This window comes from Branchiostoma lanceolatum, chromosome 13, assembly GCF_035083965.1.
Source record: "Branchiostoma lanceolatum isolate klBraLanc5 chromosome 13, klBraLanc5.hap2, whole genome shotgun sequence".
Lineage (NCBI taxonomy): Eukaryota > Metazoa > Chordata > Leptocardii > Amphioxiformes > Branchiostomatidae > Branchiostoma > Branchiostoma lanceolatum.
The window spans coordinates 9,355,964-9,382,273 of record NC_089734.1 but is presented as its reverse complement, the minus strand read 5'-3'; the positions used below and the strand labels follow the sequence as shown (position 1 = coordinate 9,382,273).

Here is a 26,310-nt window from a genome sequence, read left to right as displayed (position 1 = left end):
CTACTTGAGTGGCCTAGGGTTCTCCTTGCACAGTCCTGAGTCGACCCCAAGTCGACTCCAAAACGCGTGAGTAAACCCAGCCTATGTCTATTCAAGACTTTCCCCTTCACATTTCAGAGACACCAGAGATGTATTCCGGGTCTGACGACAAGCCCAAATTCCGTCAGATCGTGACTTCCGGCCTGTTCCTGTCGCACGTCATGTACATGTGTGTGGAGAACCTCAGCATCAACTTCGTCATCGGCAGCGCTAACGGCTGGTTCAACACTCTCACCGGACAACAGCCCGACAAGGGTGAGGAAATATTACGACAAAATAAAACAACCTATCCGGGCATTCTCGAGTTATCGTACGGACAGACACGACCCTCAGAAACACACAGCACGTCACTACCATACCTCAGTTTCACAGAGGTAGCAAAGCAAGCCCGGTTGTTACAAGCTTTACTGTATGCTCTCTACGATGCCATCGACATCGTAATTTTTCTGAAGCTTTGAAGGTGATCATGATGGTATGTACTGAGTTTGCACTTAACGTACGGTGGGTGGATTTCAATGTGTAATAAATCTTGCTTGTTTGTCTGTTTGTTTGTTTATTTCTTAGTTAATCTCTGGACAAACATCTTCGGTTACTTCATGATGGCCGGACTGCTTCTGGATCCCATCACAGGCCTGGTGAACGACAGGGCACTGAAGCTCAACATCCGACTGGAGGGTATGGATAGAGTCTTCCTTGAAAAGTTCTTTGTCTGCAATCGTATCTTTAACTACTTATAGAGGTAGCAGATAGGTACATCATTCTTCGAACAACACATGTACAGCAATCACGCTGAGAAAAAGGCCTGAAAATGTGTAACGTTACTGATACAGATGGTGTTTATTTCTGTAATCATTCAATGGCGCTTAACGAAGAATTATTTCTTGGTCTAAGGTAGATAAAGCTGCAGCTTATCATGGTGTCATGGGACTGTAATTAACGTTACAAACATGCCGACTATCCCTCACTAGGTGACAACCCCCGGGCTCGACAATTGGCGTCTATCCCCGTCTTTACCATCTGCGTGACCCTAACGACCTTACTCTATGCTTTCTTGACTCTGTCCGTTATAGAACCCCGCAGGTGTGACACCCCGTTCTTATCTTACCCGCGGATGTTGTTTGGCAGTTTGTAGATACTTGTGTACTTTGTGTCGTCTACAAGAGTTGTCAAGAGGAGTTTACATGTATGATCTGGAATTCATTCAACGACGGAATGTAAATTGTAGAAATATAGTTTTCTGTGACTGCTTCAGATGCAATGTGTGAAAACGCCGTGACAATAAAGTCGTCGATGGGTAGCATTATCAGCAGTCTCATTCCCTTTGTCTCTGAGTCATACGATATTTCTCAGAGGAAGACTGATTGGATGATTTTTTTCTTAAACAATATGCTAGTCTTGTAGTACAACGATATGATTATCATAATAATGATGGTACCAGTCTAAAGGTGTTGGTATGTGATTTAAGTTTTTTAATGATGGTCGCACACAGGGTGGAGGAAGTGATGGGACTGTCCCTTGTCTCTACCTCCGACATGTTCATCATGTTCCTAGTGGTCGTCATCAGCAGGGGATTCGTCTACGGCGGAAACGTTTCATTCATCGCAAACGCGTACGTACCTGTGGGTGTTGAGTTGTATCATTGTCAACTTTACCCTACCAACGACGCTGATATAAGTTTATGTCTCTGTAAAATGAGAGAATTCCACGAATCATAATAGTTAAAGCGCAATTAAAAGGTCACGGCAGTCCCATAGTCTTTGTGAGGCCGTAGGAGCAGTGGGTTGTTGTCCACTGTGTCAAGGGCACGGTATTGGAAGGCGGAGCCCAACCCCTCCTTCCACCGCCTTTTACCTCCCCAACCGAACGAAGTCAGGTACCCATTTTGTACACCTGTGTGGTTTAAGGAAAGGTGTGCAAAGTAGCTTTCCCAAGGGCACAACATCAGTGACATGACAGGAGTCGAACTGAAGACATATAGGCTAAACACCTTGTTGTTGCGACACACGACCCCACTGCGCAAGTAACACAAACGTTAAAGTACCCAGTACAACAAGGCATCGATATCGTTTCTCTTTGCTTTGTATTTCCAGCTTCCCTCCTGAATATACCGGGCGGCTTTACGCATGCGTGCTGTGCGGAATGGGCGTGATCAACACCTTACAGATCCCCCTGATGATGTGGGTCCAACAAAACGACGACAATCCGCTCTACGTAAGCACTTTTCTTTCGTGAGAAATTTGATAAGAGGCAAAGAATATAAATTGAGCAATAGGCAAATGGTCTGTTTTCTATTGCAACAAAGAATGATCAAATCTGATGTTATGTTACGTTAAAAACATTGTGTGCCGGCTTAACCGGTCTTTCAGCACCAAGGGCAGTATCCTGTCATTTGCAAAATCACTCGAATAAACACATTACTACAAAACGTTCATTGCGGCTGGTCATATTGTGGTTGAACATACACTTATGGCAGCCCCATAGAGCGTTAAATAGGAGTCAAGTAAGTAAATAGCGTGAGTCAAGTAAGTAAGTCATAGAGCGTTAGGTGAAGCTTTATGGTAACAATATGAATGCTATTATTCACAACAGTACGCATTGGGGTAAGCACAAGCGTTAAACTTTGATAACGTTACCGGCGCAATGGCTGACTCAACACGCTCCAAGTGAGAAAAGGAGTGTAGTTATTTTCTTGTCATCATATTTCCTCACCTTTCCACCCCAGGTATATATCCTGCTCCTGTGCATGAACCTGCTGGCAGCCGCGCACCCTATCAGCGTCTCTCGGTACTGCAGGAACAACAAAGTTCTCCCCACCGCCGAGGTCACGCCCTCCAGCAGCAACACCGACTCCGCGGCGAAGCTCGGCAAGGTTTCTTTCATTAAGGTGAAGGAAATGGCACCAATGACTGAAGTTGAAGAATGATTTCCGAACGGCACCATGGCCTGGAGTCGAAAGGCATAGCCCCCTCCCCCCTCCCCATTGCAGGGGCTCGCTGTAGTAGCTCTATGGAGATGGAAGGTAGCTGTAGAATTTCCGTGGAGTTCGCAGGAGAAAAGAATATCACACCGAGCGGTGGGTTAAGCTAAGGCGATGACTAAGTGAAGAAAGTATCGGGCCTTTTATGTTGGGCACTTCAAAGTCAGAGTTTTTGTGAACCAAAATATTGCCCAAGAACTACTATTATAATAGCTTCCTGTTAATGACAAGGGGTGTTGACACAGCATTTCAAATAAGATGCCATATCTAAACATTTCAATTTAGACTTCACTAATTCTTTCTCTAGGGTTAACTTCCAGCTAGAGAAGCCTAAAGCGTGTGTTAAAGCAAAGAAGCAGAAAGAAAGCAAGCGTTCTTGGTTCAGTTTATTGACATTTGAGCCAGTTCACTTTTCGAAGTAAGTTTCACTGCCTTGGGAACATAATGAACAATTTTGCTTAAAGAATTATGTATATCATATGTTATATCACAGGAACATCTACAATTTGACAACTATTTACAAACAACATATTAAAGAAATTGGGACATCGCAAATGTTTAAATTTCAAACGTTTTTGAATTTCAAACATTTTTACAGCCCTGTCTGTATTTCAATACACATAATACACCCTGTATAACAATTAAGTTTGAAATCATTGTAGCTGAAGCATTATTTCCCAATCTGGTCAATTTTTAGAGGTTTTGCCTATAAGTTAACATTTTGGGCATACTTCAATCAGTGAATAATCATATAAGAGCTTTCATTTTCAATAAGCCATATTGATAAACACAAAGTAAAGAGGGACAAAATGTATGTGTAAAAGAGAACACCTCATTATAGTGTCTTTGTTAGCCAATTAATACTATAACATAGGGCAGATTCATAAATTTACACAAAATCATTGTAAATAGACAAAACATTAAATTCAACCAAGAAGATAGAATCTCCAAGATTTAATCTTTACTTCACAAGTGACCTTTGTTAATAACAATGCAGCACCTACTCTTAAACTAATCTTTAATATAGATATTTGTACATTAATTTCAACTTTCACTGGCTTGATGTCCATTTGGCCACATCCTACTTTGCAAGCTTTTCATCTGTATTTCAACATCACATTTTAATACTATTTTGTCTTATGTTATAAACAACATTATGTTTTTTAGTTTTCACTAAGGTCGTTCATTGATCAACACACTGCAATGTTCTGTTGTTACTGTTTGAGCTTTACAGATATTTGCCTGGGCACTAGTGCATTTCTGTTCCACTCCTAAGAGACTATATCACAGGAGAATCAACCTGCAGGCCACACATATTTGATTTTATAGATGTCACCCTTTGGAAATTTCAATTCTCATACAAAGGTGAAAACAACACAAGTTGAGCTTGTTTGCAATAAGACATTTTGAGCTTGTTTACAATACAACATTTTACAATATATGTGTGAAATTTTCAAAACTTAATGACAATCATGACATATTCTCTCCTTTTACAGTAATTTCATGAATGGCTCACAGCATCTTTTTGACTTATGACAGCTTTTCCCCTAAATTCTTGTTACCCTTCTATCAAAAAGAATGAAATCTAATTCATACAAAACTGCTAAAATCAATGCATAGACAGATCCATAATCCCAAATGTGTGTGGCCTAAACCTGAAGCCAACAGGAGTATACAGATATGCCCTTTTCTATTTACAAAGCTTAGAATATTTACAGAATTGTTAGTTAAGGTGACCTACATGTACAAGTAAACAGTACAGGAATATGGTTGTGGCCATTTATAAGAACAGAGGTACCTAAAATAAAATAAAAGTTGGGACTTGTCTTTCAACAGCCATCTGGTGTGCCATAAGTAGCACAAGAAATGTTAAAGAAACAAGAAAAAGTTTGGACAGAATAAATATTAGAGAAATATACAGATGTCATGTACATGTTAACTTAGATTTTAATTTGTGCAATAACTTCCTTTCAATTCAAATTACATTGTCATGGTCTAAATGACACCTTACCTTCATAACATAAAAATTTTCAATTTACAATATGTACAAGTTAATCAAACTAACCACTTTACCGTTGTTTCTTGGCTTTCAAACAATGACAGATGCAAAGTTTTTAATGATATGGAAATACATGTATCTACCTAAAACTAAACTACTTGCACATGTACATGTTGCTTTATACATTTCAGTGTTTTATCATTATTGAAGCTTTGTATGTCAGTCTACTGCGTAAATATCATTTTTGTTACATCTTGTGATGTAATATCAATAAACCTGTTTGTTTCACAAGCACATTTCAACGAAATTCAAGAAATCAATTAATCTTCACTTCAATTCACCATCCAAGTGAGTTGATTATTGCACTTATTTTAATCATTAATTTCTAGAAGTACATGTCACAGGTTTACACAATAACAATATCAGGGTGTAAGTTTGTGCCCAGATAGCCAGTTTTGCTCTAATGACTGGAAGACAACCACTAGTACATGATCCAATGTACTGCATACAGTCTCTACACTGCAAATTTCTATCACAGGCTAGGACTTTTTTCCAAAACCACAAGTATCACAGATATACATGTTTAAGAGCAAAAGCAACTACATGTTACAGTTCTTCTTGCCATTGAATGAAAGGAGCAGGTCTCTTCTAATGACATGTTACAGTTCTGAGGTCAGGGAATGTTCTAGTTTTTACAAAACATCAACCAAATTGCTATCAACTTAGTATACATTGTATACATGTAACCTAACTTTCTAGCAGAGGGGTAGCTCAGTGCCTGTGTTGTCTGTATGAGTACTTCTACAAATACTTTGCTTACAAAAGAATTCAACAGAGGAAAGACATATGTATTTATACTGGCAAGTCTTCTATAAGATATCTTATGAATAGAAAACACTTTTTGAATAGAATAAGAGATTCCTTGGAATGAAACATACAACTCCAATATGGAGAGATCAGTTAGACAACTTTTTGACTGTGCCTAAATGTTACTCTGACAACCAATCAAGTCAAAAGAATTACAATGAACAAATGACAATACAATATTGAAGAACAATCTGGGCAACAAACATGACTACTGGCCATTTGATTTTGCAGTGCACAGTGCTACATACTGTATCTCTTTCCTCTTCAATAGTGTTATTACATTATTATACATATATTTACGGGTGTAAGCCATTCCTTCTTTAGAATTAGCTAACAGCCAGCTAAGTTGGAGAGTCCAGTCCTGGTATTTCCGCTGGTTGTTCAGGCTCTCCCTGTAGCCCATTTAAAAGGATGACATCTTTCCTAGCATAGCACCACATGGAATTTTCCACAAATGTTTACCTATCACAACATACATGTATTTCTCAACTTTTCACAGACTTTCTTAAAAGAATAGCCAGTTACCTTACATCATGGCTCCTAATGAAGTTCTATAGCAGTATGTATCTCCACTGCTGTACGGGAGAGTCGTCACAGATGGACATGTGGACGTAGCCTTTACTAGAAGACTGGAACTCCAGACACATGCCTGCTGACGGCTGGTACAGTCGGCCACTCTGGAAGTTAAGGAACAGAAAAATTTGTCATCTGATGTTCAGGAAATAGATGTGTGAACTACATACATGTACAATCTTACTATGCACAGGATTGATTAAACTTTATTTATGTCAGTGTAGAAATTGCAATCTGGCAGAATAGCTGAATCTAGATTCTGCCGTATACAAGAGATCCCGAGATCAGAGTTTCCGTCAACAGCGACTCCGATCAAGAATCTCTAGTGGCAGAATTGCTATTCTCTTAAAAGACAGTAAGAACTTTTCAACTTCGATTCCTGTCACTTTAGATGTATGGAATGACTTGAAATTTAGGATTTGTACATGGGAGACCACCCAAACAAATTCCTAGCCCCCTAGGTCTGATCAGAATCTCTGTTGACAGAGTCAGGATCTATACTGGTAGAATTGGCAATTCAGTCAGATCATAATCTCTACCATGTTAATTATAATCATTAAGATGATACCAATACTCACATCTTCTGCAAACTTCCACTGCTGACCGCCGCTGGTTCCGTGACACTTCATGATACGAGGGAAGGACTTGGGATCATTTTCATTCACGTCTAAACACAGGAGACCAGTCAGCTGTAGCTCATCCTGATCTGTCAGGTACCAGACCTACATGTACAGGAACAAGGGAACATGTTGGTACAAATGCTGTGTCAAAAAAGGTAAGATGCAAGATTCAAGATGTCATTTATCGGTTTGTCGCAGTTGAACAAACTGAATTGAAACCAATGTACAAACAAGTTTGAGCCTTTTAATCCAGTCAACATACAAATCATCTCATACGTATTTAAAAACTGATACATATACAAATGATAGACAATATCATTTCTCAAAATATGTTGTTAAAATTCACATAATTATATGGCACAGAAAACAATACTATTAACCATACTGGTGATCTTCATAGCGACAATCTTGCACCCTAAAGTAATGATTGAAAATTGGAACAGCCAAAAATATGATCGCTAGTTAGGGACATATAAGATGTTCAAAATCATAGTCATATTCAAAGGGTTTCAACGTCTACTTTATACAAGCAAAGATTATGTTTTCATTTTGCAATGATCCACTTAGAAAATGAAAAAAAGCAGTATAGATTAAAGTCACCACCAACCTGGTTCTTGTCTTCAGACAAACATTCACTCACTACGACTAGCGACCCCTTCTCATTGGGTCCATTCTGGGATATCAGACACAACCCTGAGTCCGTATGCTTGATCTGTGTATAATAAATAAAGCACTCAGTGATTCAACACAAGTAATGGTTTATTACCTAGTAAGTATTTTGAGAGCAACACCTTCTATTCACATGTTGGTGGTTATAGTGAATGACAACACGTTATGCGGGAAGTTACGATTGGATATGACATACCTTTGGCAACATAACTACATATCAGATCACAACTTTTCACTCTTGCTCTTACTTGGATCTTCAACAAGCCAAGTTTTCTTCAAACTTGATTCCTTTCAGACAAAGATCAGCTCTACAGTACTTACATGTCCTTTTTTGATGACCTTGGGTCTGGGTGGTAGCTGCCCCACCCCAACCTGTTTTACTCCCCAAGGATTTGCTGCTCTCACATCCTTATTCCTGCCAGCAACTAAAGGAGAGCAGAAAATTTAGGAAAGCACCAAAAATCATCAATAAGGCATAGCTCTTGTTGGAGAGCTTTATTCATGGGAGTACAAAAAACAAATCAATCTGTCTGGAGACATGCCATGTTTCCAGATATACTTATGCTACATGTACACATGTAAGTATTACAACATTATAGTGTTTACATGTCATACGTCAGAAACAATGTATTCAATGTGCAAACTGAGAAATTGCCACTGCTGAATTAGTGTAAAGCATTTCATTTTTCTATTATCAATTTAAGAATTCAGTAGAAGACTGTAGAATACAATCACAAATTGTCATTTCATAGCCATGTACCTGGTACAAACAGCTCAGGATAGATGTTGTCCAGGTACCATTTAAAGGAGTGACAGTTCAGCTTCTCCCTGAGTTTTAACCTGTTACTGATGTCACCGTACGTTCTAGTCTTCATCTCTGGACGGAGGGAGAAATACTGATCCTGGAATACACAAAAAATTTTTTAATTTAAAGTTTAATGATGTTCATAGCTTTACAACAGTGCATGCAGGCTCAAAATACAATTGCATTATGCTGTTTATACTAATGTAATAGCTGAAAACTAGCCTCCACCTCACAATGTGACAGGAAATGATGAAGTCATGAAAAAGAGGTGTTTTACCTTATACTCATCCATCCACACATGCGCCAAACGCAGGGAGTTTTTCGACATGGTGTCCTCCCCGTTGGGTGACCCGTACGGCCGACGCTTGCGGAACACGTGCCCCACTCTGGAGCAAGGGATGATTTCTAATGTTCCTCCACACATCCAGATCTGCATGGGCGGGACAAAAACAAGTTTGTTTAGTCAGATCCTTGTAGTACCTATAGCTAGTGGTACATTGGGAAGCAAGTTTCCTTGCTGTTTCAGTAGCAGGGTATAGTTTTACAGGGAGGGGTTGCTAGTCCTTCCCCCTTAACGTGCATCTCCTCAGACACAGGACCTCCATTCTATGTCCCTTCCAGAAGACAGGTGTAGCCCCAACTGGATTACACCAGGGTCTCCCAGTTACCAAATAATTTGAACCAATAGGGACATCCTCAAAACAACTAGGGACATCCTCAAAAACAAGTACAAGTAGTTGTAAATAAAAGTTCTGTTGTCAAAAATTCTTGTGACCCTGTTTACCCTTTGACATAAGTAATGAGCTGTTCAAGTGGAATAATGATCAGTTAAAGCTAAGAATTATTCCTTCAATATGTGTAGTCACTAGAAGTTACAACCTTTGAACAACCACATCCAACAGACACTGACATTTACCATTTATTCACTTACAGTAGCCTGGAAATAATGTGATAATTTATTCAACCTTACTTGTGAGGCAAACCCAGCTACCACTGGTACTATTTACATTACACAACATTGAGTTAGAAAAGATAGAGCAATCATCTGCAATTTGCCTTTACACAGCCACTGTCCCAGGCTAATTCGACCAGCCACCCTTGTCATGCGTATGGTTCAAGGGTTTAAATAAAATCCTGTCAGTTGTCAACAAAAGTTACCATCTAGGTGACTTAAACAATATAAGAAAACCCAGCATGTTAGAGCTTAGTAAACACAAATACTACTTCTACGCAGCAATGGTGGACTTGGCTACCACATCAGTTCAATAGTAGGCACTAGGCAGTTAAAATCATAGCCCGGGTATCATCCTACGTAGTCAGTTTTCCAAGGATCTCAGACTAACTAGGATGGCACCCTGGCCATCAAAATCAAACAAATATATGTGTGTAAACAGAAACCTCTACTACAATATATTCTCTGACAAAATATAATGTACTAGGTACATTCTTGAAGGAAAGAGATGTAATGTATTAGTTTCTTAAAGACTTACTCTGAAGGAAATCTCTAGGTTCTCCCCTCCCCAGATGTCCATCCCCTCATCATATCTTCCCATCTCATCGAAGTACTCCCGGTCAATGGCAAACAGGCCTCCTGCCATTGTTGGGGAACTGGAAAAAATAGGGGAGAAAAAGATTGATTCAAATAAAAAAATCTTAACAATGACTTTAACAATGTTTTCTGAACATTGAGTTTCCTGTAACAACTGTAGCTGGGATTCTGTGCTGGCAAATTAAATTTCCCCCGTAAAACATAGCAAGAAGCAAGAGAAGTCCATCTAGGTGTGAGTGGATCTTCAGTTCAAACCTGGTGTGTTACGCCATGAGGCGGTTTACTGGGTGGAGCGTGGTGTGAAGACTAGCTGACAGCTGCCCACCCATTTGTCAGGGACCCCCGCAGCAGTGCACTATAATCAAATACTAGCTACTACTACTAACAGGACATGTCTTACTTGATAGGTGATGCGGCTCCATCCGGCCCCTGCAGTAACTGTTGCGGTACCTGGTCCCACTTGAAGTGCAGGCCCCAGTTGAACCCTCCCCTCACCAGAGGCGAGGCCGTGTACTCGAACGTGTCCGAGTTGATGATGTCGATGATGGGACACACCACACGTGTGCGGTCCTCAGCGATACGGGCAAGCAATGGTTCCAGCCATTGTTTACTGACCTCACAGTGACTGTCCAGGAACATCAGGACATCTCCTGGAAATCATGGGAAAGAAAGACACAGTTAAATACATAACTTACTATACATGTCATGTGTGACGTCGGCGTGGCGTAACGGTTAGAGCATTGAACTCGGAATCCGTAGGTCCCGAGTTCGATACTCACCATGCCCCGATGGTGTGCCCTTGGGAAAGGCATTTTACACTACCTTCCCGGACGGTGGAGTGATGCCCACCGAGGATACTCGGCTAATCTGTCGAACTGGGTGCCAAAAACACCCTACGGATTTGGTTGCCGATGTGCCAACATCTAGCACATTTGCCACTGACTGAGAACCGTTAAATTTTTTTTATTTTTACTATACATGTACATCGTACAGCATTAATAATAGTATTACCCCTTACCAGAGAGTGAGATAGCGGAAAATGAATAGTGAGATTTCTAGTGTAACATTAGGATCATTCAGACATCTTTTAAACATATATTAGGTGAGTAAAGTTCTACCATGTTTCAACATACATGTATCTTGTGACCTCTGCAGATTTCTCATGTAGGCTCTCACAGGCTCTCGCATGAAAGTTTGGAAATTTCTTGGGTTTTTTTTCTGGGTAATGAAATTTACAAGTATGTCTAATCCATCTTACTTTGAACCATAGCATTCAGTAAGACAGGTTAATCCTGCTTTCCCCCTCACATTTTCAGATATGTCTTTTCCGTCTTACTTTTAAGCTTAGCATTCTAAGATTGTTTAAGCCTCCTTTCCCCCTCATATTTTCTGGCCCAAAGCCAATTTTCCGAAAAAGATACTGCGCACGTACACACAGTTATCTAAATATTCATTTTCTTGATTGCGTTCTACTACGACTAAGTCCACTTGATGCTGACACTATGAGGCTCTGACCTGATGCATGTGTGGCTCCCTTGACCCTAGCCCTGATGAGCCCCTCTCGTTTGTCTGTCCTGTACAGCCGGACCATGGGAAGGTGGTCTCTGATGTACTCCTCCAACTCCTCCTTCAGGTGACCTGCCAAAACAAGAGTTGCAAGATAAAAAATGATTTCAGCACAAATTTGAACATGTATTTTTTGCTCAAGGCTCTAACTGACTGGAGGGTCTGTGCCTAGAGTACACAAGCCTGGCGAGACCTAGCTATGCATATCTGTAGCTGCCATGCATCAGACTCTGATAGTCACGAATGATTGATTGAAGGCTCTAAAAGCTAGTTAAGGTTAGGGGTAGCCTGACTATATCCCATTTCTAGCAGCCCTTCCACTGGTTAAGCCCCTTAAAGCTCGTTAGCCAGCACCTCTAAGTCAGAAGAATTGGGAACGTTATAATCCTGTTGATCTATATGCATAAGTGCTAACATTAAACAATTATAGTCAGACTGAGCACTTTCTGTTACCACGATGTTGGAGGCTGAGATGACTGGTTTCCATAGAGACAGAGAATCCGAATATTCCTGGGCTGATTGGTGACTTACTTTGATCACTGAAGTCATCAATCAGGATGATCTCCTGCAGCAGATCCCGGGGCGTTCGGTCCAGCACGCTGTGTACCGTCCTCAGCAGGGTGGACCACGCCTCGTTGAAGAAGCAGATCACAACACTCGTCTTCGGCAAACTGGATGGATAAGACTTTCCTCGGCACCTGTGGGAGTGAAAGGATGTAATTTTGAGTTTTTTTTTTTTCTACTGTTACCTTTATCAGTTCAAATTTCAATATACTGACTTTATCAATATAGCCTGAGTGCCAGCCTTTTTAGCTTCCGTCCGCTACCCTAGCTCCGCTGAGCTACCCAAGCTCCGTTGCCGGCCAAGGAGCTGAGATTGGGTAGCATATGGAAGCTAAAAAGGCTGGTACTCAGGCTAGTTTCAATACCCACCAAAGTTAACATGGAAAAGGTTGGTATAGCCCCTATCTCACTGGCCCCGCAGCACATTGGCAACCTCGCTGCATCCTAACTTGGACTTGTGTTACCCTTGACTTTATAATGGGAATATCATGAAACACGTACAAGTATGACTAAAAAGACAACAGAACACACAAAGCGTAAAAAGATTTGATTTCTATCAATGAAATTTGTTGACTGTGCTGTCAAATTACTCAGTCACAGCGTGGTTGCCACCATGCTGCGGGTCCAGTGAGATAGAGGCTTACCTTGCTTCAAGTGCAGTAAACATTAGAAAATGTTCCTTACTTGTCATTCCTTGTGTCTGGAATGTTTCTGTGGAAGCCGATGCGGTCGCTAATGAGAAGGTTGAAGGCGTGTCTCCTGTAGCCCATGTCACGAGTTTCCTGGTCCTCTGGTGATTTTATGAGGCCTGAATGGAGAAAAAGGAAGAGATGTAAGCATTACACAGGCAACACACATTGTAGTGTAATTGCTTTATTTCTGTTAGCTAAAAGGTATTTATCCAAGTAGAATCTTTTCAGCTTAAATGTTTGCAGAAAGGTTCAAGCCCAAAGATCATTAAGCATTAAGACTTCATACTATATAGATACTAAGTGTTTTATAGATCACTGTGTACATAAAAATAACGTGCAACATCCCTTATGGATAATATCAAAAATTCAAGGCACTGCGGGAAACTCATGTACCACTACAATGCCTTGAAGAATAAAGAATATGTGTTTCAGTCAGGATGCATATCATTTACCAGTACCAGCGATTATACCGAGTCTGACAGAAAACATCCCCAACACTTCAAGACACATGTAAGTATAAGATTACCTAGTTCTGAGAGAGGCAGGTTGTTGTGTTTTGTGGTGTCTGCACCTTGATGACTCCTGAACGTCAACCTTCTGTCATTCTCCTCCTCCTCATCCACCTGTACACGAGGTCTTCTGGGCTGGAACCGAATCCTGAGGCAAAACAATGTGAAACAGGCATCAGGAACAAGTAGTAGCAGTAGCCAGGATATATGATCATACTGCTGTGGGGTCCCTGACGTAGGGGTGGGAAGCAGTTGGCTTGTCGTTGCACCAAGCATATGATTCCAGGCAGCTCTGTCCAGCAGGTGCATACTGGTGAGGATCCACACTTTTGAGGTCTCTCTCAACACACTCCATACAAGATAGACCAGTCAAGGGAGTATAGCTCGTACAAAGTGGCGTTGTGTGGCGCAAGTGTAGAGCGCGCGGCTGTCAAACAATGGGACCCGGGATCTAATCCCGGGTCGTGCCCAGAGACATGTCCGATTTCAGGACTTGCGCCCGACGTTGTGCCCTTGGGAAAGGCAATTAACATGACTTTCCTCACTTCACTCATGTGTAAATGAGTACCTAGCCCATCCAGGGTTACGGAAGTCCCTCCAATAGGACGTTAAATGGAGGTCCCGTGTTTGGGGAGAGCCACACCCCGCGCACATTAAAGAACCCACCACACCTTTCGAAAAAGAGTAGGGGCATGTCCTGATGTGCGATGGTCCAAATCTTACAGTCCGGTCTGGGATGGCATCTTGAAAAGGTGATAGTCCACCTGTTATGTCAATCCTTCCACAAAATGTGGTAAATCGAAATAAATAAATAAACAAATAAACAATGGTTGGTAATCTGTCTAGACTTGGAGCCGCCGAACAAGAAAGTTTGGAAATTTCTTGGTTTCTTTTTCTGAGTTATGGATATGTCTTATCCGTCGTACTTTTATGCTTAACATTCCAAGATAGTTTAACCCTCCTTTCCCCCTCACATTTTCTAGAATAGCCCTAAGCCAATTTTCAAAAAAAGATACTGCGCACGTACACATGTAGTTATCTAAACATTCCATTTCTTCCCCATGATTGCATTCCACTCAGAGCGCTTGATGCTGACACAAGAGGAATTGGATGTCTGCAGACAGACTGCGCCTACGTGTACATTACTGTCTGGCAATAACAGCCTCAGGCGACTCATGATTACCTGAAGCGGGGATACAGCCGTGTCAGTAACTACCTTGCGGTACAGATACATTTATCTTCCGGGCACAAAGCCTGTGATGTTGTTATCTATACGTTCACAGGAAAGCTTTCCTCTACAGTTTGTTTAATGCTCTGGAATTTACAGTGCTATTTTACAACTTATCACTAAAAGTGCCTTCATAAGAATGGAAATGGTGACTGCAAGGTATCAGCTTCCCTGAACTGTTCTTGCAAAACTGTTATTCCCTGAACTCTTCTTACCGGTATAAGTCAGGTGACAGATGGAAGAAGTTTTACTGTTTCCTAAACATGGGTTGGCTGTACATGGAACTGTGAGCTGACCTGTTGACCTTGACAAATAAGGACACCCCCCTCCCCATGCTCAGTGTGGGCCATCCTACCATAAGTTTATGATGCACTATTCACTATGCCGAGCAGTGGCATATTTAGTAATCCAGCCACCTGTCAACGCTTCTAACTGCATGTCATCTTCTACGCAGCCTTTCAGTTCTCCTTTGTTCACACTGTTGCTCTCATTCTTTGCCATTGACTAGATTCTGAACAACCTGACTTGAAAGATGATTAGCTTGTGTGAGCAGTGTGCCGATGTGAATGTTAAGTGCATGCAGTGTGTGATAAGGTAACTGTTATCTTGGCTCTCTGGGCTTACTATTTTCCCAGGGGATTTATAGATCAATGGCTGGATTGGCTCTTTGGGAGGCAAGAAGAAAATAGAGAGGTCGAATGGGCTCAGTTTCTTTGGGACAGTTTCAGTCAATCATGGTTTTAAAAAAGTAGAATGATGAATAGAAGTAAGGTTTATAAAGATTAATAGAAGAAAGGCAAGAAAACAGTTACTCAAATAAGATTTTCGAAACGGTCAGACTTTTCAGGTAGCATCCACTACCATGACATGTAATGGGAGAAACATTAAAAACATTGTGAAGCCACAAACATTACAAAAGAACCACTAATTTTGAATTTGAGAAGCACTGAAGAAACCCTCAAATATGTCTACTGAGAGATTCTAAGAGTAAGACAATGATTTGTAATTACCGGTAACACTGTGAGATTGCATTGCGAGATGAAGGAAAAATCTATCATAATTTCTAGAAAGAAATATTGGACAAAAAGAACTGACCTCCCACCAAATGACTTCCCCTCCTGTGGCACTGCTGTGTTTCCACTCTGTACGTCTCCATTCCAGTACAGCATCAGAATGACTGCCCATGTCAGCGATGTCGCAATACAGCCACAAAAGAAGTAACGCACCGGTCCTCGTCTGGCCATCAGCACTGTAGGCAGCTATGTGCCAGCTCCATAACTGTCCTTAAAGAGTTCACAAAAGTCTCGCTGTGTCCTGCCGTCCAAACTCCTTTGCTAGCAGGTTGTTGTCATGAAACTAAGGTCATGATGTTGAAGCCATTGAACCTGCAGAGAAAATCCATGTAATTTAGATAATTTTTTCCTATGTTTGTTTTCATCCCTTCGACTGTTGAATATGCAAGACATTTTTGATTACCAATTATTAATTGATAACCCTCAAAATTCTAGTCTGCTCTGCAGGTACAATGGAATTTGGTCTGACTCTATATCAGAATATAGAGTATATAACTCTATAGCAGCTTATATATGCAGAAGTCTGTCAAAGTAATGCACCATCTGGCAAGGCTCTTCTTGGAAGAAGTCCAATTTTACAAACATGTACACAACATTCAAACACACGCTATATCATAATATTCAAGTTCAAGGTCTACCCCATTCTTACAGCTGGCTAGAATATTCCAACTCTTTTCATCTCTTCCTCGAGTCACCCCAACTCACCCTGGGAAGCAGTAGGATATGAACCCAGATCTAGCCAGGGGACTTTGCTAACATTTCTGCCAACATAGGAGGGCAAAGTCCACAGCCAAACGTAGCATGGCAGGCTACAGCTGTGACCAATGGGAGAGCCCCACACTGCCAATGCTTTATCTCATGTGGGACAACGCCTACAAACCACCCCTTCCCAAACCCGGACATCTAAATTGTTGCCAGTACAGAGACAAGTTTACTGCCAACAATCCTGCAATGAAATGTTTGTATCATAGGATTTTGAAAACAGATCTAGAGATGTCTATGTGTGAGTAGATATTGATTGTCTGCAAGCCTCTTTATACGTTTTATAGATCAAAAGAATCTAGTATTGCCAGCCTAGCTAGCAGTGCTACAACAGTATTTACATAGTGTTAAGACATCTTTATAGTCGAGTGCTGTATGTCCTGTGACGCACTGAAAACCAGTATCACGATTCACATTCAGGTCCTACAAGGCTATATCTATTCTCAGCCCGTTAAATAATCTGCAAAAATACTCACACTCAAAGACATGCTTTGAAAATTCCCACTGACTGTGGATGTTAGTCATTAACGATGCTTTAAACTCACGAAAATGTACTGCGCCAATGGTGGGGAGCAAGGTTGGGGCAATGTTTGCACTGAAATACGATATGCAGACCTGCTCCCCCCACACAGTGCTGGGGCAACCCAGCTCATACCACCTCTGCCACCCACTATATATCAATGCCAAGGGCACCTAGGGTGTTATATTAGCACAGCTTTAAACAGGAACATGTCTGAAGTTGGGAAACGTAATCCAGAAATCTGTGTTCTAACCTTTGTAGTGTCATGTTATAAAACTACATGCCAACATCTGCTGGTGACAGTTTAATTCAGTATAAATCCTTTCAAGTAATAGTTAGATCCCGAGATATGGGTTTCTTAGTGGATTTGGTACTGCTCCGCCCACCCGAGGAGTTGTTGGTTCCCGAGGGGAAACTCATAACAACAGCGAGGAAACTCCCGAGGGTGGGCGGAGCAGTACCAAATCCACTAAGAAACCCATATCTCGGGATCTAACTATTTTAGAACCCGATTGTCTTTCCGAAGCAAATAATATAAATACATATATTAAAAAAGACATGCATTTTTGTTGACTTTAAGGTGTTTGAGGTGAAATACAAGAGGAAGAAATTGAAATGTAGAGCCTTCTTGACCAGACCGTGACAAATTATCTGGCACCTCTGTGGTGGTGGGACCAGCCTTGTGTGTTACTGGTAATTATAAGAAAACAAAAACTGGCACCTTTCTGGGTCAGGCCCTGGTGGCCTCCCAAGGGGTAGGGGTGTACTAAGTAACGAATAAATTGACTAAGTTGGAGACGCCCACACTTTTATTCAATCAGGTTGATGGAACTTTACCTACTGGTGGGCGTCTCCAACTTAGTCATTTTATTCGTTACTTAGTACACCCCTACAGCTTGGGAGGCCACACTATGTGGATTTAGTCACAAGAAATGCACGCTCCTGATTGGCTGAGGAAAGATGGCCGGGTTCTAAATTGGAATTGTTTAACACATTTTAGATTCTTAAGGTAGTAAAAGACTATGGACTATTTTATAGCAGAAAGCAATCATTTTGCTCTACCATTGCCTCTTTTCTCAAGACTGATGGCGCATAAGCACATCGACTGATGATGATGAAACAGATCCTCACGAGATAGCCTACAATTTGCTGGCCTTGGTGGGACATCTAGTTTTGGAGGAGGGGTAAAAGGCATTAATTTATTTATTTTATTAAAAACATGATACATAGAAAGGTCAGGCAGAGATTTCTTTGAGAGAGATTTCTTTGAGGTACTGGAATCAACATTATAAATGAAGAAAGAAACTATTACAATCATAAAAGCACCCTGTATTGTTCTGACAAATCACCAATTGGATTCTCAAAATATCTGGAACTCTTGAGGCCACAAAGCCAATACCAAGGTCAGTTATGTCTGACACAGAAAGGCAACAGCAACTTTGTTTTAAATCAATCACTGACAAGCTGCAAATGCTGACCATAGGCTGATGGTGCGGTTGAGTATGACAAAATAAAGTTTATCTCTTGTAACAAAACTTACAGACTAAATATCAGGACATTTGAATGTTCTTCAGTGTGTTAGAGGGGACAAATTTGGGGGGACTTTTCAAAAATACTGAAGAATACCTGTATGTCAGGGATGTTCTTATTAGGCACCCAAAAGCTGAAAATAGCACACGATAATAAATCTTAAAGGGATGATGTAGTTACATACATACATCTACATATGCCCACCGGTTATAAGTTTCAACAGGCCTGTAGTCATCAATTCTACAGGAGCACACTAAGCATTGTTGGCGTGTTGTTGTGTGATGGTAGAAAAGAGAATTCTCCTGATACTGGAATCAATAGAACAGCTTGTACTCAGACATTCCACTGCAGTAGTGCCATACATCTTTGCCAAACAGCTGCACACAAATCAATACAAAGAATGCTTCCAGCATATCCATGGGTTCCTCCATTCCTCTTATGATCTCTCTCCTGGTGCAATCTTTTATCTCCTTGATGTACAGTTCGTGGGTAAGGTTTTTACAAGGCAATCCAAAACTAGCATCTTCCAAGACACTTGGGCCAGCTCTATGGTCCGGTGTCACCCACAGGTCAGCTGAAGCAGACCATGAGAGATGTCCTTCCAGTGACCCCATCACCTTTGTGTCCAGGACAGGGATATTTACAGCCAACTGGCCCCCCTGACTGGGTGAAACTGGGGTGAAACTAGCTCATGGAGGACTGACTAGGCAGACTGGGGGATAAATCACCAGCACAAGGGTGGTGGTGGGGTCACTGGGGGAATCTTGGTCCTCTCTCTGATGGTCTGATTGAACTGGTGTAAAGGTTCATTACATAATATTCACCTTGAATATTCACCTTGAAGTTCAGCCAGTAGGTACCCATTGAGAGTAGTGAGGCTGTGCCTAGTTGGTGCTATAATCCTATGTCTAGCATAGGCAGCAATCTGTCAATACAATGGCTTAGGTCAGCAAAAAATTAAAGCAATGCCATCAATAAGTACAAAAAACACAAACAGTCTAAAGGTTGATATCTTGCACGTTGTTCAAGAAGGCACTTTGGAAAAACCATACTCCTTTTACGCTTACTGGGACTGATAAAAGTGTCACCCCATCCGTCCAAAAAAACTGCATAACATGAAATTGATGAAAATGACGGATTCCACAATGAAATTCAATAAATTTGCCTCTCAAAATGTGTGAAATACTAGCGTTTCAAAGGGTTGGGATTTCATAAATTTTCTGGGGAAGCACACAATGGCCTCCTTACATGTACATGTACACCCCCCTCTAAACAATGAGTGAGACAGACAAAAAATTTAAGCTGGAGACAGCCCTGCTTCCATGGATTTTATTACTCTCCACTATCTACCAGGCTGACTACCTGACTAACAAAGAGAATACTGAATAATTTGCCAAGGGAATTTGGGTACCATTTGGCTAACCAGGGTCACATACTAGACATAGTGGACAAGTTACCTTATCATGGACTGACTCTCCTGGCCAATTATCATTTTTTGCGGGATCGTAGAATCCGTACCACTGTAGGAAGGCCTGGTGGAGGCTAGGCTTTTACCACAGTCCTTATTGCTAGTCAGGGGGATGGAAACGTAATTACCAGACTGGCAACTCTGTCCCTGGGTGATTTACCTCTCAACAGGAGGCATGTCTGTAACTTTGACCCCGTTCATACTAAATCGCGCAAATCGCGAAATCGCGAAATCGCCCTGAGTCGCATTCCTTCACACCAGGGGTCGAACGAGCGCGAGTTGTAAAATCGCGTCCAACAGCTTGATCATCGGCGGACGCGTTATTCGATTGTTACTGTTGTGTTCAATGACCTTCTTGTACTTCATCTTGAGTTTTTTTACCTTTAATAGTGCGGCATTACTTCCATGTTTTCGCGTATTTGGCCAACTCAGGCAGTCGCCACTTCAGCGTACACGCTCTGGTTTCGGTTGGATCCCTTGAGTTTCCTCTGAATCCCCACATCACCGAAGATGGCCATCAGTACATGCGTTTTCGTCATTCCATACGCCAAAATCGCCGCCCGATTCTGACATATTTTCGCCGCATTCGGCGTAATATACCAACAAGCTAGGAGGTAGATGATGAACATCGAATAATGAGCGGAAAGACTGAATTTGCAGATGACCCCTTGACCCATGACCGGGTCAATATGGAAAGTAAAGCGCCCAACGCGCATCAAGGTGATTTCGAGCGTTCATACTAAGTCGGAAGGCAGGCAAATCGCGAGTAAACCACCTCCGGAGGTGGTTTCGCGGAAAGCGATTTCGGGCGATTTCAAATGCGATTTGGAGCGTTCATACTAAGCCACATTATCGCGATTTACGCGATTTCGCGATTTACGCGATTTAGTATGAACGGGGTCTACCTCACATGACATTTGGGAGGTTAATTGCACCAAATGTACTGTTCAACCACATTCTACAAAAACTATCACATACGTACACCCAATTGTGATTATGTATATTCAACAACAGCAATTACATATGTTAAATGTTCTTGTGGAGTACCATACTTCAAATTTCATAAACTAAAGTGGAACAAATGTAGCTTGTCTTACGTATGAAAGTCAGAACATACCATTAGGTAGGTGATCCAAGTTACTTTGGCTGTGCAAGTGAATGAACATATCATTCTGATCACTCTGTTGAAACAACCTTGCCCCAGGAACAATTGCATTGACTTGCCTATATAACTTAATTATCCATTCACAGATTACAAGGACTGATTACGAAGCTGTAAACCTTTCAAGGACAGTTTCAACCAGTCAGATATGATAATTATATGATTTTTGTGCATTTGGTATTAACAACAATTCTTTTTCAGCATTTACAGTATTGTGTTAAACAGTCATAATGTACTAGATATATACATACCATGTAGACACAACAGACAAATGCAAACGGATGTCCCTTAATGATGCATGTTGCAGAACACAGATAAGAAGAAGAGTAAACATGCTGTCAAATTTAGGTACATGTACACAGAAATGTACAATCCCACCATGATAAAGCATCCAGAGCTGCACGGGTGAGCAGTTTCCTGATATAGCTGAGGGTCACAAAAACCTTTCATGCTCTTGAACAGTGGCATCGTGCTTCCTCAGCGAGATAAAAGTCACTGTTAAGCAGCTTTCCCACCACTCAACTGGCTACAATCCCTGACTAAGGACTACAAAGGGGGGCCTACTATATGCATTACAGTACTTGATTCACTGTAGATTAGAATTCTCCATACATTTTCTCATCAGGTGTACGTGTCCCTCAACATGTTTCTGGTTTGTGGTTTGAGAGGAATCTGTTGTAGGAATTTGTAGGATTTAAATGTATAAGGATCCTGTATTAGGATTTCCCCCCCCCCCCCAAATCTTTTGCACAAGACGGTCAGACAAGCCCTACCCCATCCACTCCCAAATCATGAACGTCAGTTCATGGAATAAGGTACCAAGGCAGAACAACCTACCTATCTACCTAGGTAGTCCCTTGACCTCCAGGTCATTGGGAGGACAAGGTAGAAATGAAGTTGGACAGAGGTAATGGATATAAAATGTCAGGTCTGGTACATGTAGAGAGTCACATGAACTCAGTTACTGAATTTGACCTTACAGAGGTTGCAAGCCCCATATAACACCTTACAGTTACCATGGCAACTCCTGAGGTCCAGACCCCAGTTCAACCCCAGGTATTAATCTCTCAGAGGGAATCTGGACCACTGGGGAACTCTGCAATGTGTTTTCAATCAAGAAATTCCAAACATTATTGTATTTCATGACATCAAAGCTAGGGACTATGAAAAATGCAGTAACACTGTCACTAGGAAGAAATCAGTAACAAAAACACGCAAGTGCATTTCTACTCATCATCTTACATGCAATCTTAAAGACGGTATCATCTAACACAATTATCCTATGATTGAAGTCAAACTAATGTATGGGCCTGTCTTTAATTCCTTCACCTCCTACGTGTACCTTTTCTTTCAAGGCAGAGACAAAATGCCCCAGGCATATAGATGCAGTGTCTGATAAGAAATAATGCAATGTCTGATAAGAAATAATGCAATGTCTAATAAAATGTGGCAAGTGGTACCTTCGTTTGGAAGAAAGATACATATAGATCTAGACCTGATAGACAGAACATAGTTTGGGGCGATCCTGAAGTGAAAAATGAGATGCAGCGTTTCCTTTGCATGGCTGCTAAGAGGGGGATTTGTGCACTGTTGACAGGGGATTACTAGTAAATGGAATATATTGATTACTGGAGCACGTAAGTCTGCATTGTACATGTAGGTCAGGCCAACCTGAGAGTAAGCCTTGTTTAAGTTTACTAAAACCCAGCAGTTGTGGCAGGGTAGCGACAGTTGGCTGGGACTATAACTAAACATGGCTGGATCATAGCCAGAGTACATCTTCTGATTATCTGAACGAAACAGGGCTGATACCACATACATTTCACTTCCACATACTTAAAAGGAAAATTTCAAACAGATTTTAAAATTTTGTTTTCCTAAATGACTTTTAACTGTTTTATTTCAATGAATAACCTTTGTGCAGACTGACCTGGTTCCTATAAAGCTGCCATCTGCTGCTATTATCAACAGGTCAATGAGCTACTTCCGTAAGTAGATGTTACCACAGATAGAAAGGCTTGAAAACATACATAGACTTTTCAGTATATCTGAGTTTTTGGTCCATTGCTCTCACGAACTGTGATGAAGAAACAGCTATTTGCTGACCCCAAAAGTGCTGCCTATTGTTCTAGATACTGGTGGCAGAGTTACAGACACCTGGCGACATAATTCTACCCTCTTATTATTACAGGTCAGCTAACGTTTTAAGCAGTGTCGACGTCTGTCTGGCAGGGTTTCTGGTATTACAGCTTTTCAATAATGATAATAGCATACGCCCACCACAAAAGCCTCAAAATAATTGAGCAGTTCCCGTAGCTCAAATCTGTTGCTGGCTCACAGATAACTCAACATATTGAGAAGACTTTTTCTTAATCAGTACTAAAATTTGATTTGCATTTGAATCTAACTACCTGTCAAAAAGTTCTAGCAACTGCTGTGTTCCTATCAAGGACATTGTATCTTTGGTTCCTATCAACCATTATGTGGTACATCTTTTATGATAATTAACCTCACAGCTGGAGATCTGTCACCTGTTCTTTGCTTAAGGGTTACTCAAAGTTCCTCTTTGTGGTGTCAGTTTTCTTACATTTCCCTGAATACACCAAAACCCACCTATACCTGAAAAGCATGTCTGCAACTGAAACATTGAGTGAACTGTCAAGAATAGTGACAGGGTCTGGGTGTCACTAAACTGGACAACAATAAACAGTACATATTTAGATTGTACTAAGGCCTTGCTTGTGTCATGCAAGAAATGACTGGCACTAACATAAGGTGACATGAGCAAGAACACAGGACCCCCCTTAAGATTTATGAAGTAGGACACCTGTCGCATACTGAGGATGGGTATTGTATTAAGGTTGTTAAGGTTGTTAAAGTATTTTATACTTTTACAGTAGGTAATATTTTCTCCACAAATTGCCATTAATCAAGTCATACAGCTTATCTCCACTTAAATACAGGTATTTATCTTTAAAATACAGCTATTTATCATAAATAGGACTGCCTCCCTACAGTCACAGGACTATCATTATTAAGACAAACCAGTTCTAGTCGGCCATGACATTGTAAAGGTTAAAGCCCCACAGCGAGTTGGCTCATGTTACTCATGTTACTATGTTGTATAATCAAATCATCAGCTGTCCTGCTTTGACAATACTCATTTGAGCAATACAAAATAAATCCATAAATGCCACAACTAGAAACATAAGATCTATAAGGTATAACTGTTAGTAAGAAGATGTTTATAATGGTGAGTGATAAAGCCATATTTTACATCCCAGTTTCAGAATACAGGCTGGTAATGAACGAGACTTTGTGTTTCGTCGGGTTCCTTGCACAGGACGGCACAATGGCCTTTACCTGAAGAGAATGTCGTATTGATTGTGTTCAGCAGAGCAAACATGTATGTAAACATGTACAGTCTATCTAGAACAGCACTCGACCGTAAAAAGCCGGGTGGGAGTTTGTTTAGCCGTGCCTAGCCTCCGTTGCAGTCCTTTTCCCCGCAGCGTGTTTTTTTTTTTCAATTTTTTTTTTTTTTTGGGGGGGGGGGCGCCACGTATCTGCTTGGGATCCCGTATCCGCCGTGCCTGTGTCCGCTATAGACCCTGTGTCCGCTGCTGGGGAAGGACTGCGTTTTGTCGCTTCCAGCAAAGGCAATTAATGTATCCGCGAGAAGTAATTAACACTACCGGGAGAAGTAATTCACACTACCACGAGAAGCAATTCAAATGTTACGTTGCACAAAGCCCACGTGAAGTGACGCATGCTTCCTTGCAAATGATTATCATGTTGTCTTCAAAGTCGAGTTACAAATTGTCTGAAATGTGGCCTGATGTTTCTTTCTATTGCTGATATCTTCTGTGGATTCAGCCGTCGTAGCTAAGAGATCTTATAATTAGAGTGTTTCTTATACGACAGAGAAGACAACAAAGGGTCAGGGGTTAGATTATGATCGGCCATTGTCTAGCGCAGCGTGCGCGGAGAAAGTATTGCAGCTTTCTCACGCTTTTTGAGACATGTTTGAGCCACGTTTCCTTGCACGAAAAGCACAAAATCATTATAGCAACTTTGATGGATGTACGAAGGAAAAAATGCGAAAGGTTCGTTCATTTAGGTGTCCGTCCGTCGTGTTTTGAAAAGACATCCCGGCAACCGTTAGAACGTTGTCGCTGCTCAAAGGGGCATGAAGATTTCCCCGCGCTGGCCGTGTTTATTACGGGAAGTTCCCACATCCATGGCAATGGTGATAAGTGATTTTTGATGGGCCTTTGCTGGAAGCGACAAAACGCAGTCCTTCCCCAGCAGCGGACACAGGGTCTATAGCGGACACAGAGGCACGGCGGATACGGGATCCCAAGCAGATACGTGGCGCCCCCCCCCCCCCCCAAAAAAAATTGAAAAAAAAAACACGCTGCGGGGGAAAAGGACTGCAACGGAGGCTAAGCCGTGCCGCCCTTCTAACTAGATCAGGAAAAGAGTGCGGGCTTTGCATGGCCAGAGTCTGCTCCATTTGCGCCATCGTGTCGACATGTAAGGTTTCTCTAGTTATGTTTAACACAAAGTTGGCAGCAAACTGTGCTGATCCCTAAAACAAGCGCTTAGCGGGATACATGATCCTGCGTCGTACGTCAGAGCAAGCCAAAACTGGAAGTTTCCACGGACACAGGGTCACACTGTTACGTCAGTGTCTACTACTTTAGACAGAGCAAAGCTATTACGACATGGGAAATTCCCAGCCGAGACTTCCTGTAGCTTCAGGAATTTTTTTAAGCATCAAAACCACATCATTTACGAAACGAGCAGAAGTTTGGCTGAGCTCTATGCGATCCGAGGACCGTCGCCGAAACTGGCCACGTATATCTGAGCTCGTTACTCCTCTAACATTCCACCACATCTACTAAAGACTCTATAGTCGCATCTCAGTAACTGCCAACACTTTCAGATATAGTTCTTTGCAGGTATTACCCACGAAAAGTGCTGCAAAACGGGACTAAACCGTAAGCAAGACACGACGCACCACTCACCTTTCGTATTCAGCGGCCATCTTTGTTGGGGGGTCCCTTGGGGGCTGGTCCAAGCCTCGTAATGACTGACCAATGAGAATTGAGTAACTGTAACCCACCTCCCAGAAC

General features: G+C 41.5%; 2 protein-coding genes across 6 annotated transcripts in view; one reads left to right on the top strand and one right to left on the bottom strand.

Moving 5' to 3' along the window:
* LOC136447879 (equilibrative nucleobase transporter 1-like) overlaps positions 1-5,311 on the top strand; it is a 10,248-nt gene extending 4,937 nt beyond the window's left edge. The window contains exons 7-12 of the mRNA XM_066446994.1: positions 118-294; positions 604-714; positions 1,008-1,119; positions 1,529-1,648; positions 2,130-2,250; positions 2,762-5,311. Coding sequence (XP_066303091.1) covers positions 118-294; positions 604-714; positions 1,008-1,119; positions 1,529-1,648; positions 2,130-2,250; positions 2,762-2,962 — 842 coding nt within the window. The 3' untranslated portion in view covers positions 2,963-5,311. The remainder of the gene's footprint in view (positions 1-117; positions 295-603; positions 715-1,007; positions 1,120-1,528; positions 1,649-2,129; positions 2,251-2,761) is intronic.
* LOC136447877 (polypeptide N-acetylgalactosaminyltransferase 11-like) lies at positions 3,937-26,310 on the bottom strand. Of its 5 annotated transcripts, none has more exons than XM_066446989.1 (14): positions 26,203-26,310; positions 15,753-16,042; positions 13,447-13,577; positions 12,913-13,036; positions 12,196-12,362; positions 11,614-11,736; positions 10,499-10,748; positions 10,040-10,157; positions 8,827-8,979; positions 8,505-8,646; positions 8,066-8,169; positions 7,683-7,787; positions 7,034-7,177; positions 3,937-6,559 (listed from the first exon to the last, which is right to left on the bottom strand). In XM_066446989.1, the coding sequence occupies exons 2-14, from the start codon at positions 15,899-15,901 to the stop codon at positions 6,434-6,436; spliced, it is 1,836 nt and encodes a 611-aa protein (XP_066303086.1). In that variant the 5' UTR covers positions 15,902-16,042; positions 26,203-26,310; the 3' UTR covers positions 3,937-6,433. The 5 variants fall into 5 exon arrangements, with proteins under 5 accessions (XP_066303086.1, XP_066303087.1, XP_066303090.1 ...); XM_066446990.1 differs by having other exon boundaries at positions 26,196-26,258; XM_066446993.1 differs by lacking the exon at positions 26,203-26,310 and adding an exon at positions 21,551-21,635.